Here is a 13,433-nt window from a genome sequence, read left to right on the forward strand (position 1 = left end):
TGCACGGTGATTATCGTACATAAAATTGCGTGGAATGATTCAAATTGAACTTTTTAAAATATTCATTTAAAAACCAATTTTTAAAAAATTAGAAAAATAGTAGTAAAATATTATAAAATCTTAAAGAAAAATCACTTTTTCAATTGCCCATCAATTTCCAATTTTTAAATACTTAATAAACATGGTATTTTTAATATTAAATAAAGATAGGTGTGAATCATGAGAATGAGAATGATTTAGGAAAGTTTGTTGGCAAGTTGCCATTGATGACAAATAGCAAGTTGAAGTGCACAAAACAAAACATGGACCGCAATTATTTGATACTGACATCACTGCTTAGGTCGATGACAATGAGATGTGGGTGCATAATTCGCAGCTCAAATCCAGAGCAAGAAACTGTGGTGCTGGATTAAGGGAAAGAAACGAATAAAGCTGGGCAATATTGATATGAATATGACGAGTCAAGAGGGGAAACATGCTCTGCACGCAGTGATTGTGCCAATTCCTGCACAGGGTCATGTTAATGCTCTCATGGAATTGGCGCAGCTGTTGGCTATTAGGGGAGTGTTTGTCACTTTCGTCAATACTGAGTGGATACATGAACGCATGGTGGAAACTTCAAAGAAACCTAAATCTCCTGTTTCCAAAGGCGATCTAGATTTGGAGCAGCAAGGAGGGAGAATTCGTTTTCTGTCCATTCCTGATGGTTTACCGCCTAACCATGGCCGCATCTCCAACACGACCGAGTTATTAATTTCGCTGCAAAAGTTAGGCCCTGCTTTGGAGGACCTGCTTACCACTGCTCATGGCAAATCACCATCATTTCCACCCATCACATTCATAATCACAGACGCCTTCATGTCCTGCACGGAGCAAGTCGCGAGCAATATGAAATTGCCCAGAGTTATCTTCTGGCCTCTATGTGCTGCTGCCTCCATTTCTCAATGCTACAGCAATTTGCTTGCTTCTGAGGGACATATTCCAGTAAATGGTATGTCTTTCTCTTTGCAGTCTACATCCAGTATAGATTTTTCTTTTTAACATTTAGTCCGTTGAATTTAATTTCTGAATATTTTGAATTGGATAAATAGAAAAGTATACCAGAGCAAAGTTGTAAAAAAATCCCAAATATGCCATACATATTCTTTTTTATTTCTCCGTTTCCGTAAATTCAATTTAAACTGGGATAACTATAAATAATTTTAGGTGTCCATTTATTTAGGTATTAATTTGAATCGTTTCTTCCGTTAAGTGCACAGCGTTGTTTTATTTTTCATTTTAATTATATGTTTGAGAATTTTATTTTACATAATTTATCCACGATCATGAAAGATTCATCGTAGGACATACGTTTTGTGAATAAGCTCCATGCAATTATCTGCAACCATAGCAAATAAACCTTAATAATACATGACATTAATAAGCTCAAATTAATGTTAACATTAGTTCTCCTGTGTAAATTATTTCAAAAAAATGAACTCTGTAAACCCAAAATTATTTCAAAAAATCAACTCTGTAAACTCAAAATATTATATAGTCCAGCCTCTTCAGCCTTGGAAAGAGGCCATTATTTCAAAAAAAATGAACTCTGTAAACCCAAAATATTATATAGTCCAGCCTTTTCAGCTTTGGAAAGAGGCCAAATAAGACCGTGAAATTAAATGAGAAAAGATTAATTTCAAAATAACGAACATGAAAGTAAACAAACATGAAGACTAACTAATATCAAATACATCAAACTGATTACTATAATCCCATGCCATTGCCACATTGCAGAGATAAAAAAGATATCTAAATAAACTTATTTACTTGAATTGTATATATAGAACACAAGTTTTTAATGGGTTAAAAAAGGTTGCTTATGTAAAACCACGAAGTGGATGGATAATTTTTTCAACCATGATGTCCAGAAATATAAGAGCACGGTCATCGCATTGAACATGCCACGAGAGGTATTTTCAGAGTTTGCGGTAAGGCATCTTTCAGTGACCACAGTGAACCATTGATATTCAATCCCTCATCATATGAGCTGAAGTTGACTGTTACCTACCATTCCATCCATTTCATTCGGCCATAGGAGAGCAGCTTCAATATAAAAATTGACCATAGCTTCACCTAAAAACCCTACCCTACCTCCTCGGAACTGCTCTTCTCACTCAACACTCAAGGACTAACCAGTGACAACTAACATTCAAACCCGAAGGAGAAAACGATCAACCACAATGGTGCTGGTTGACTTTTTCAGAAATATATTTTTAAATTGAACATTGATGTGAAAAAATGCATCTAACCGTGGACACTTTACGTTTTGCGAGAATTGGTGAATAATTTCACCTAATAAGTATTTTTTTATAAGGAAATATGTTTTATTTCTTCTGATTAGAGATATATATTTATCTGTACAGGAGTTTATTTTGGTTTGGAAAAACTATACCAAATACAAAATTTTAATTGTTGTATTGATTCCAGAAGAAAGAGCCGTGGTCAGGATCATGAAAACAAAAATACTATAACTAATTATTTGGTCTCTACAACTATTTTTGAGCTAAAAAACTACACAACATAAACATCCAAATAGTAAAAACATGATAACTACAGACATTTAATTAGAGGTACTAAAATCCATGGTTGTTGTAGTATGGGATTCTTGTTGTTGTCTGGGGAGTAAGTGGGATGCCGACATGCGAGTATTTGATCCATTGACATCATGTGCTTCTGTAAGTGGGATATCTTTTTTTGATTTCATTCTTATTAACTAAAACTCTTCTCACATGAAATTTCAAGTGTCAATAAAAATCAATAGTGTACTTGTATTAGTTGTAGAGGCTTCTAGTATGTCCTGCATTTGGAATCTAGTATTCCACCTTTGTCAAAACTTTATATCAGTGAGAGTGCACCTTTCATCAACTAGTTCATGCTTTGTGTGGGCAACTTCCTCTTGAACCGGTTGAGGAATGAGCTCCCCATATCTGGATGTCAAACCCTCAGCCTACATTTGCACCCTTGAACGCTCACGTTCCTGGTAATATGTAGCACCTCAACATACTCTTGCTCTATGTTGGGGCATGATGAATGTCAATTGAAAGAGAAAGTCAACACTACCAACAAGTTGCCACGTTAAGCTATGTTCAACTGATCGTCATTTCTCAAAGAGAATAACGAGACTGAAGGGGGCTAGGTCTCTGAGCACTGATGAGTCCTTGAGGGCCCCGCATAGTGCAAAGATGCTAGCCAGTTAAGAATCCTAAAAAACCTTGAGTAGAGTAGAGTGCAGATTGGTTGAGTTGCTACTGGGGAAGCAAAGGACACTAAGTCGTCAACAGATGGACTATTCGAATATAAGTTGATAAGAAAATTCTAATTGCTTGTTGATGCCACCCCGGACTACTGGTGCTTAGAAGTGATTTGACACTGACGGAAACGATAAAATTTAACTTGAGAACCGAGGGTGGATGGAAATTTCACCTCCAACCCTACCCGTTTACCATTAAACCACCCACAAACCTTGGATTGTTTATAATCCACAAGGACGGGTGAGGGAAACCACTTTTATTAGCTAACTCTTCTTTGTATCCTCGAGGAAGAGACCCAAGTTTAGCTAACTCTCACCCTAAATAATTGATGAGGAGAAGGAGAATGCCAACTTTCACGTGATGGAGGTTAAAGAAGAAGAAACCCCAAGCTCCGGGTTGTTGGATTGCCTCCATTCCTAAGAAGATACACCAAAGCCACACCTTGTACATTGCCAAATAATGATTTATCGATCATAGTATTATGATTTGAAACCAAATGTCTTCCTCCTACGGCCACTGAAAGTTGCTTTGGTGTGAGAGCGTAAATTGATAGGCTCCCCTTGCTACCTAGTACACATTCTATTTACTCCTCCAGATATGCTCATACTGCTTGCCAACCCCATTAACATAAACTCTTTGTAGGAATTAACTTTTGATATCGTCGGACGATGGAGCATTATGCCAAATGGTGTATGTTGCATGACATATATTAAACACGGGGTGTGTGGCTAGCCCATGAGCTAGCCAGTAGGATGGTAGCAACATGTCTCCCCACCTCAACTTATTATTATTGTTATTTTAAATTTTTTATTAATTAATTTTAATTTAAATTAATATTAATTTAATTAATAATATTTAATTAAATTCATAAAAAATATGAAAAATTTTCACTTCTTTAAAAAAATATTTTTATTTAATTATTTTTTAAATCTCATATTTATTTTTAAAACTTTATAAAAAAATAAATTTAAAATATAAAATGCAATCTAAAACTATTAAATTTAAGATAAAAAATTGTGAGTGATGTGTTTATTTTGGAACATGGTTTTTCCACAAAATATTTTAAATAGTAGTAAGAGATAGAGAGCTAAAGTTTATTTTAAAGGTAGTTATACTTTTTTGTTTTTCAATTTAATTAAAAAATATTGTAAAATGAAATTAAAATAAATAATATATAAAATATTTCCATTGTGAAATGATTTATTGTTTTTTTGGACAATTTTGTATTGATAAATCAATGTACAGTATTATAACAAACCTCCATGATAAAATGAGTATGAATCTCCATGGTTTAAAATACTTGTTACATGGTTTTTAAATGTATATGTATTTAACTCATATATTAATTATTTTAATAATAATAAAGTTATGATTTAATTAAATTTTATGTTATTTTACTCTGAATGGGGTGATAAATGTGGCAGTGGGTGTGTACTAGACGATGTCACCTAAGCTGGAAAATGAGTCAGGGGATGTGGCGCCCGCCCCCAATCAAGTTCAATGCACATAACACATGAGAATATTGGATATTGAGCAAGATTTTTCATCCTCATTGGAAGATGAAGATGATAGGTTGTGGCTGGTGAGGGAAGATGTTGTATTCGTGTGATGCCAGGAGAGGCAACAATTTCACCCATTTTGTTAAATTCACAACAATGGAATGTTGGAGGCTTGGCTACATACAGAGGGAAGCAAGTGGTGTAGGTTGTGTCCACCCCGCTAGTGATTAGGGTATTTAAACATGTAGCAAGAGGAAGGTGTCTACAAGGTGGTGTTTCCAACCCCTTAGTTGGTCTACTTCCTGCATGCAACTGATATCCTCCTCTAATCAATGTGGCTTCATTGACTACCTGGTATCATTATGTTTATCCCTGCCTTTCCTTTGTTTCAATTAAGTTGGAATTACTGCAAGAGGTTTTGTGTGGTGTATAAACGAGAGTGTTGGCCTTTTCTTTTTCTATCCTCACTCTCTCGTGACGATTTATCAAAGTGGAGATTTCCCCTTTTGTTGTTTGACAATATTAGAGTGAGTTGTTAAGCCCATTCCCCCAGTTCTATTCTAAGATTTCCATTATCGTCTTCCACCCTATCTGATGAGTGTTGGTTCTCTTATTGCCTGGAGGTTATCTCATGTTGAGTGGAGTTCCATCTTTTTGGTTTCTTGATACTAGTGGTGGGATGTTTTGCCTGGGGAACTTGTAGCCGATAGGTCGATTTGTTGTTGCTCATTTTTAGTTCCTTTTCCTTCTTTCCTTGGGCAATTATTGGGGTAGAGCCTCAACCTCCTATCTTGTTTGGTTTCTTCTTTCAGTGTTACTAACTCACCCTGTCTACGAATAGAGTCAAAGTCTTGTTGGCAGCAGGCTTTTGCACTATCAAAAGGTGGATTTTCAAGTGGTTTATTGACTCTATTGGTGTTGTAAGTTCGGCAAAAAATCTGTGGGTGGTGGAATTATATAGTCCCTTTCTCACTCGAGGGAGACTTGGAGGTTTTGTTCAAGTTGAAGATTTTTTGGGCTTGCACCTTTGCAACTCTCACACATGGGATTGAGACTATTCATTGTCTAGATTCCTTTTCCTAGTAGGACCAACATGCCATGCCAACAGGATTGGGTTCAAATAGGGGTTGATTATTATCAAGAATGGGTCCATTGAGGCCACACTTGTATGCTTCATAGGTTAGAAGGATTTGCATCTTGGTATCGGGAGCTTACACTGGCCAAAATTTAGGAAGGACTCTATTGATCTAAGGGAGAAGCATCCTCTCATAGGACTACTCTCTCAAACACGGAAGTGCTGGCTGAATGGGTTTTTTGAATCCGAGATCCAAGACACCCAAGGGGTAGGCTCAATCTTTACATGCACATTGTAGACCTGTATTGGCAAGTCAAATTTTTACTAGGATGGATGATCTTGGAATGACATGAAAATCGTATGGTTATCATGCACTCTCTTGAACACTTGCACAAGCATCTCAGGTAGCTAGCTGTGATCAGGTGCTCAAAAAAATAGCTCAAAATTCAAAGTTGTCGAATCATTTTGGAACCTGAACGACCATGCAGTGCTCTTCATCCTGAATTCGCCACAACTCATTTTGTGCAAAACAGACACCGTATGCTCCCAAAATCATGTTTTGTTCACTTTCCTAAACAAGCGAGTTTTTGCAAAATGTGATAGCCCAGTCAGCAGTCCGTACAACTGACATGGCACTGATTGTGTAGGTCTATGTGGTAGTTTGAATGGTCAATGACCTTTGGTGAATCACGTTGTGCCAAGTGGCACATTCTCATTGGGTGCAATTTGGCGATTTTTTGTTGGTTGGTTGGTGGCCAACCACGGGCTAACACGTGGCCCAGCCAGAGACTGCCACGTGGCCCAGCCAGAGGCTGCCACGTGGTAGCCCGAGGCCACCAAAATTTTGGGTCAAGGTCCGGGCAGCAGCAACAGGGAACGAACCCGCAACCACCAAGCAACGAGACAAGCCACATACCAATATGTCATGCCATAAGTCTTAACATATAATGGTTTCAACATATATTTAAATTGTATGGGCGCACCAATCCAGGGAAAGGGCTAGCCCATGGGGGATAACCCTTGGGCACGCGCCACCGATACGACCACCAGCGAATGGAGCAGGGGCCCGACCAGTGGAGGCGGGCCGCTAGCCTTATCCTCGGGCACATGGCCCCAATATAGCCACGAATTTCAGATATAAGGCCTTGGAGGCTAATTAAAGCGTCTGACAATCTCACTCGAAAATCACCAAAATTGTCACTCTCGTAGCGTGATTTGGGGCGAATTTATAGGATAGTGTCGGATTTTGGGGAATTTGTTGTGCAATTAGCAGAAAGACTTGGGGAAGCCATAAATTCTTCATCTTTTGACCAAATCAGGAGCAGAAAGAGGCTACACGGGCATTTTTGGGCATTTTGGAGCCATTGGAATAGGTTTTAGAGCTTTCTAAGCATTGTAAACTAATGTATTTACACTTTTGAGCAAAATAGAGAGGGTCAAGCCATTGGAAGTTGGACCAAGGAGACGTAGCCTAGGAGGGGTGATCTCCTTCATCTTATGCTATTGTGATATTATTTTTGGTGATGTTCATGTCTGTTATATCCTTTTGTTCAGTCATTTGTTTATGTTAATTTGCACATAAAATTTACATAAAAGCACTCAAAAACTCATGTTTAAACTTGAAATTAACCTCATGAATCCTTAAGTACTTTTAACATATTCTAATAAGGAATTTAGCACAACAAAACTAATTTTCTCATTCAGATCAAGTTTGGTATCAGAGCTCTTGGTTTTCTTTGTGCATAAAGGATTTAACTGTTTGCAAGTGAATGCCATGCTTACAAGGTTGAAGCTCAAGAGAGGAGAAGTGAAGCTGGTTGAAAGCCCTAAAGTTGGGTCAAGGAGAAGGAGTGCAAGGTTGCCACAAGCTCCACCACCAATTCTTCCTCAAGTTGTAGTTGAGGCTTCAGTGAGCATGTCTCATGAAGGAGAGCCTACAAACATGATAGAGGATAAGAAAGTGTTTAGGAAGGCTTTCTTTTATATGACAGAGATGGTGAAGGTCCTCTATGAAGAGAGGAATACCAGACTGTAGGGTGAAAACTCCAAGCCTCCCAAAGGAGAAGGTTCTTCAGGAGGAGGAGGTAATGGAAATGGAGGTAAACCTCCACCCTCTCCACCATTTTATTCATCTTCATCTTCACATGCATCTTCACCCTCTTCCACTAATACAACCCTTACTCATACTCATCAACATACCTCAAAAGGAACTGGTAAATCACCCCTGTTAAAACTTGATGTTAAATTTGAACTTCCCATGTATAATGGTGAAGTGAATGTAGAGAAGCTTGACAATTGGGTTCATTAGTTGGAGGTCTATTGCAGAATTCAAAACCTTCAAGATGATGACATAAAGATTCAGCTAGCTTTCTTAAGGCTAGAGGGTGCAACACTAGTATGGTGGGAATCAAAGGCACAAGAATAGATTAAAAAACATGATAAGATCTCAATTTCCTGGTCCGATTTCATTGCTGCAATTAAAAGACAATTCTACCCTCTAGCATATATGTAGAAATCCATCATGAATTGGCATAACTTTAGACAACTTAAAGGTCAAAATGTGCAAGATTAGACCCAAGAATTTAGGAAAAGGTCTCTAATGTTAGGTGTGGATTTTTAATCACAAGACACGTTGTTGAAGTACATAGGGGGTTTACACAATTACCTTAGGCATACTATCCTTATGTTTAATCCCAATAATCTAGATGAGGTGTGTGTGCAAGCCACTCATCTTGAGGCAAGAGGGAAAAATACTCCAGAAGAGGGTAGTAAAAAGTAGTTTAAGGGTAAAGGAAAAGAAAAGGGTTTCAAAGGGAAGGGAAAGAAAAATGCATCTATTAAGAAGGAAGGAGAGAAATTAACATGCAAGCATTGATGAATCTCATTGTTGGAAGCTTCATCCCGAGATGAAACCAAAGAAATTCAACAACAAGGGAAAACAAAAGAAAATCGTAACCACTCAACAGGATTTAGGATCTGATTTGGGTGATGAAACTAAAATTACATCCATGGGTATGAAAGGAAAAGAATTCATTTCTAGCACTAGTACTTCAAATTTACACAATGAAACTCCAAATGAAAAGAAGATGATATAACTTTTTCACATAAGGGTAATCTCAAAACATAGAAAAATTGATACTCTTTTTGATAGTGGCTCTCAAGTTAATCTCATATTTGAAAACATTGTCAAACGTTTAAACCTAGAAACCATTCCACATCATAAGCCATATCCATTTGGATGGGTGTGTGACAATGTACAATTTCAAGTAACTAAAAAGTGTAAACTGAAATTTGCCATTACTGCAAATTTCATAGATGAAGTGGAGCTTGATGTTGTGCCATTAGACGTATGTGGTATAGTTTTGGGTAGCCCGTATCTCTATGACAGAAAGGCTATCATCCATCGACATGAAAAAAAATACCATTTGTTCAAAGATGGAGTAGAATATATTGTGAGAGCTCATAAAAAGAAATGAAATCTTTCACTTGTTAATGCAGGGCACATGAAAAGACTAGTGAATTCTAGCAAGAATTTTGTGCTTCTAATGATCAAACCCAATAATGATATTGATAATTAAGATTTTCAAGGTTGTGATTCAAGATTGAAATCTGAATTGGTTGATGTTGTTAACCAATATGGTGAGTGTTATATACCTAGGGGGGATAATATGGGGTACCAAGGGAGGTACCCAAGGTAATAATGTAATAATGGGATGGGCCATAGTAATAAATAAGGTGGTTAACCCATGTCATGTAAGGGACCACAAGTAGTTAATAATAATGTAATGGGCCCATGGTATTAGTTGATGGTATGAGGGAACCATGGTAATGATGCACGGTATTGTATGTATGAGGCCTATATAGAGGCTAGAGACTCCACATGGAGAGATATGAAGAGAAGTATTATTGTATGAACAGGCATATGGCTTGTGGAGTGTTCTCCTTCCTTAAGGAGTGAATGTATGGTGTTGCCCTACCATAAGGGTTTTGATAATAAAGAATCATTTATCTATATTTGATCTTGTTATTCTTGGGTTTATTTCTATTCTCTTATATTTTTGGATCAGAGCTACAACAATTGGTATCAGAGCACTTTCTTGGGCAAACCGTGGAGAATTTTTTTTTTTATTTTTGCAAGGATTTTTGGGTGGCGAAATTGAAGATCAGATCTATACATTTTGGTGCAAGATATGCAAAATATAATTGCAGATCTATATTCCTGGTGAAAAAATAACCGATTTCAAAAAAAAATCGGTTGAATCGGAGTCCGGATGAATGAGATATCACTGATCTAAAAATCAGTGGGGTTCCAGACAATTTTTCGGGGCAGCAAATTTTGCGGCGCAGATCTAGACGTCCTGGTACAAGATCTGCAAAATATAATTGCGGATCTGGATTCTTTGGTAAAAAAATACCCAATTTAAAAAAAAAAGTCAGTCAAATCAGAGTCCGGATGAGGGAGATATCATTGGTTTAAAATCAGCTCTTTTTTGCAAAAATTTTGGTAACGGCGGAAGAGTTGCAGTGCAGATCTGGAATTCTAGTGCCTGGATCAGGATTTCTATCACATGGGCAGATGCAGAATGATTGTTCCATTTCTAAAAACAGTTCATAATAAGGATTCTGAGCAATATTGACGAAACTGTGACAATTACAAATTTTCGCCAATTAAGTGAATTGTTCTCATGGAGAAGCTATATTTTACAGGGAAAGATAATGGTCTTACTATTGAAGAATACATAAAACAAAAAAAGTTAGTATGGAAAAACAATTGGAAATTGTGGGCAGTGGCGAATTTTAGAGATGAGGCTGCCACATGGTGGGGATTACTTAACCAAAAGAAGTGTTCCAACCTGCCCGATGAAGAATTTGAAAAATTACTTTTAGACAGATGGTCTCATGCTAGAAAACAAGATAAGGAGAAACATATGGGGTTATTTCCTACTGGTATATCTTTATTGCAGGTTCATGGATTGATTCAGAAGGAGAAAATCGTTGTGACTATAAATCCTAGTTGCAAGCAAAATCTTATAAGTGTTAATTTGGCAAAAAGATTGCAAGTTCCAGCAAAACACATTGAAACGGCACAAGTTGATAATGAGGATGTTCAAGTGTATAAGGATTTGAAGATTTCTATGGATAAATATGTGTTGCATGGTGATTTTTATGCTTCAGAGATGGATAATATGGATGTTGTTTTGGGATATCCTTGGATGGAATCCGTGGGTACTATCAATATTAATGTGCAGAAGAAATTCCTGAAGCTATGGTATAAAAAGAAGAAAATTACATTACAAGATATTTCCATCCATAAATAGGTAGATCACATGGAGGCTGAAGCAGAAGATGTTCAAGGGAATGACATATCAGATGATGAGCCTTTGATGATCGACAATCAAACACAAACAGAGGCTGCAGAAGAAAAGGTTACAGGTGATGATACATCCGAGGAGGGCTCAGTGGTTGAAGTCATATTGAAAAAGATGACACCACAACAGGCACCACAGCAGGGTGAAGTCAAGAAAAATCCATCGTGGGTTAAAACTTCAACATATCATCACCCACATCACCCCGCAAGACAACCATCATGGAAACCAAGTATTCACATGATGGATAGAAAGGTGAGACGATCCACCTACTACACATCAACACAGAAGAGCTGCCACGGTAAACTTCCATCTCAAGTGAGCGAGGCACCAGCGAGATCGAGGGTTCACCTTTCTCTTGGATGGCTAGATGCACGTGCATGGTATCAATGGACTACTCTTTTGAATAGATCTTATTATTTGTGTTCTTCCCATGTTTCGGGGACGAAACATGCTTAGGGGGGTGGAATGTTATATACCTAGGGGGGATAATATGGGGTACCAAGGGAGGTACCCAAGGTAATAATGTAATAATGGGATGGGCCATAGTAATAAATAAGGTGGTTAACCCATGTCATGTAAGGGACCACAAGTAGTTAATAATAATGTAATGGGCCCATGGTATTAGTTGATGGTATGAGAGAACCATGGTAATGATGCATGGTATTGTATGTATGAGGCCTATATAGAGGCTAGAGACTCCACATGGAGAGATATGAAGAGAAGTATTATTGTATGAACATGCATATGGCTTGTGGAGTGTTCTCCTTCCTTAAGGAGTGAATGTATGGTGTTGCCCTACCATAAGGGTTTTGATAATAAAGAATCATTTATCTATATTTGATCTTGTTATTCTTGGGTTTATTTCTATTCTCTTATATTTTTGGATCAGAGCTACAACATGTTCAAAAATGGAGTAGAATATATTGTGAGAGCTCATAAAAAGAAACGAAATCTTTCACTTGTTAATGCAGGGCACATGAAAAGACTAGCGAATTCTAGCAAGAATTTTGTGCTTCTAATGATCAAACCCAATAATGATATTGATAATGAAGCTTTTCAAGGTTGTGATTCAAGATTGAAATCTGAATTGGTTGATGTTGTTAACCAATATGGTGAGATGTTTCAGGAACCAAAAGGATTACCTCCCAAGAGAGGAATCCAACATGAGATACAGTTGTAGCAAGATAGTCCTCTTCCTAACATTGGAATGTATATGATGTCAGTGATGGAAAGTGTAGAAATTAAAAAGAAAATTCAAGAGTTGTTGGATAAAGGGATCATCAGGCCAAGTTCTTCGCCATGTGGGTCACCTATTTTTTGGTGCCAAAGCAGGATGGAACATGGCACATGTGTGTGGAATTCTGTGCATTGAACAAGATTATGGTAAAGAACCGTTACCCACTGCCTAGAATAGATGATTTACTTGATCAATTCAAAGATGCAAAGTATTTTACTAAGTTGGACTTAAGGAGTGGTTACCATCAAATTAGAATTGTTGAAGGAGACATTTGGAAGACAACATTCAAAACAAAACAAGGTTTGTTTGAATGGCTAGTTATGCCTTTTAGTTAATGTAATGATCCAGATACCTTCATGCATGTGATGAATGATGTGTTGAGGCATTTTCTTGATGTGTATGTTATAGTCTACTTAGATGACATCTTAGTTTTCGATAAGTCTCGTCATGAACATTTCATGCATGTGAGAAAAGTACTTGATATCTTAAAGAAAGAATAATTGTATTTAAAGATGTGAATGTGTGAGTTTGGAAAAACTTTTTTGTTTACTTGGGTCATATTGTTGGAGGAGTGTTAGGATATTCCGACACATAGGAAATAGTTAAGTACAACTTGGTCTAGTTTAGAGTTAGGTATAGAGTTAGGTAAAGTGTGTTTCTTTACCGTTGTACATTTTGTAACTTACAATCCGACGGTCACGATATGTAGTGATCCGACGGTTCATTCTCTCCTCGGTATTACCGACACTTGATCCGTGGCTTGACACCCGATTGGTCCATGAGTTCTATTTAAAGCGCACAGAGGGTCATTGGTCGGGTAATCCGTGCATGAGAGAAGCTTATGTAAATTTTCATTCTTTATTAATAATTTTCCTGTAGTAGCCACATTGGCGCAGGCCGTGGACTGTTTCCCTCTTTGAGGGTTTTAACCACGTCAAAAATATTGGTGTATTGATTTGT

The 13,433-nt window shown here is 37.4% G+C and overlaps 1 protein-coding gene across 1 annotated transcript in view; it reads left to right on the forward strand.

Annotated features, from left to right (window-relative positions):
• Window positions 1-345: 345 nt before the first annotated feature.
• Window positions 346-13,433, forward strand: part of LOC149185472 (UDP-glycosyltransferase 85A8-like) — a 38,409-nt gene continuing 25,321 nt past the window's right edge. The window contains exon 1 of the mRNA XM_089412415.1: window positions 346-991. Coding sequence (XP_089268541.1) covers window positions 448-991 — 544 coding nt within the window. The 5' untranslated portion in view covers window positions 346-447. The remainder of the gene's footprint in view (window positions 992-13,433) is intronic.

Source organism: Pinus tabuliformis, chromosome 3_1 (genome assembly GCF_031772625.1).
Source record: "Pinus tabuliformis cultivar Carrire ecotype Pingquan chromosome 3_1, CPIR1, whole genome shotgun sequence".
NCBI lineage: Eukaryota > Viridiplantae > Streptophyta > Pinopsida > Pinales > Pinaceae > Pinus > Pinus tabuliformis.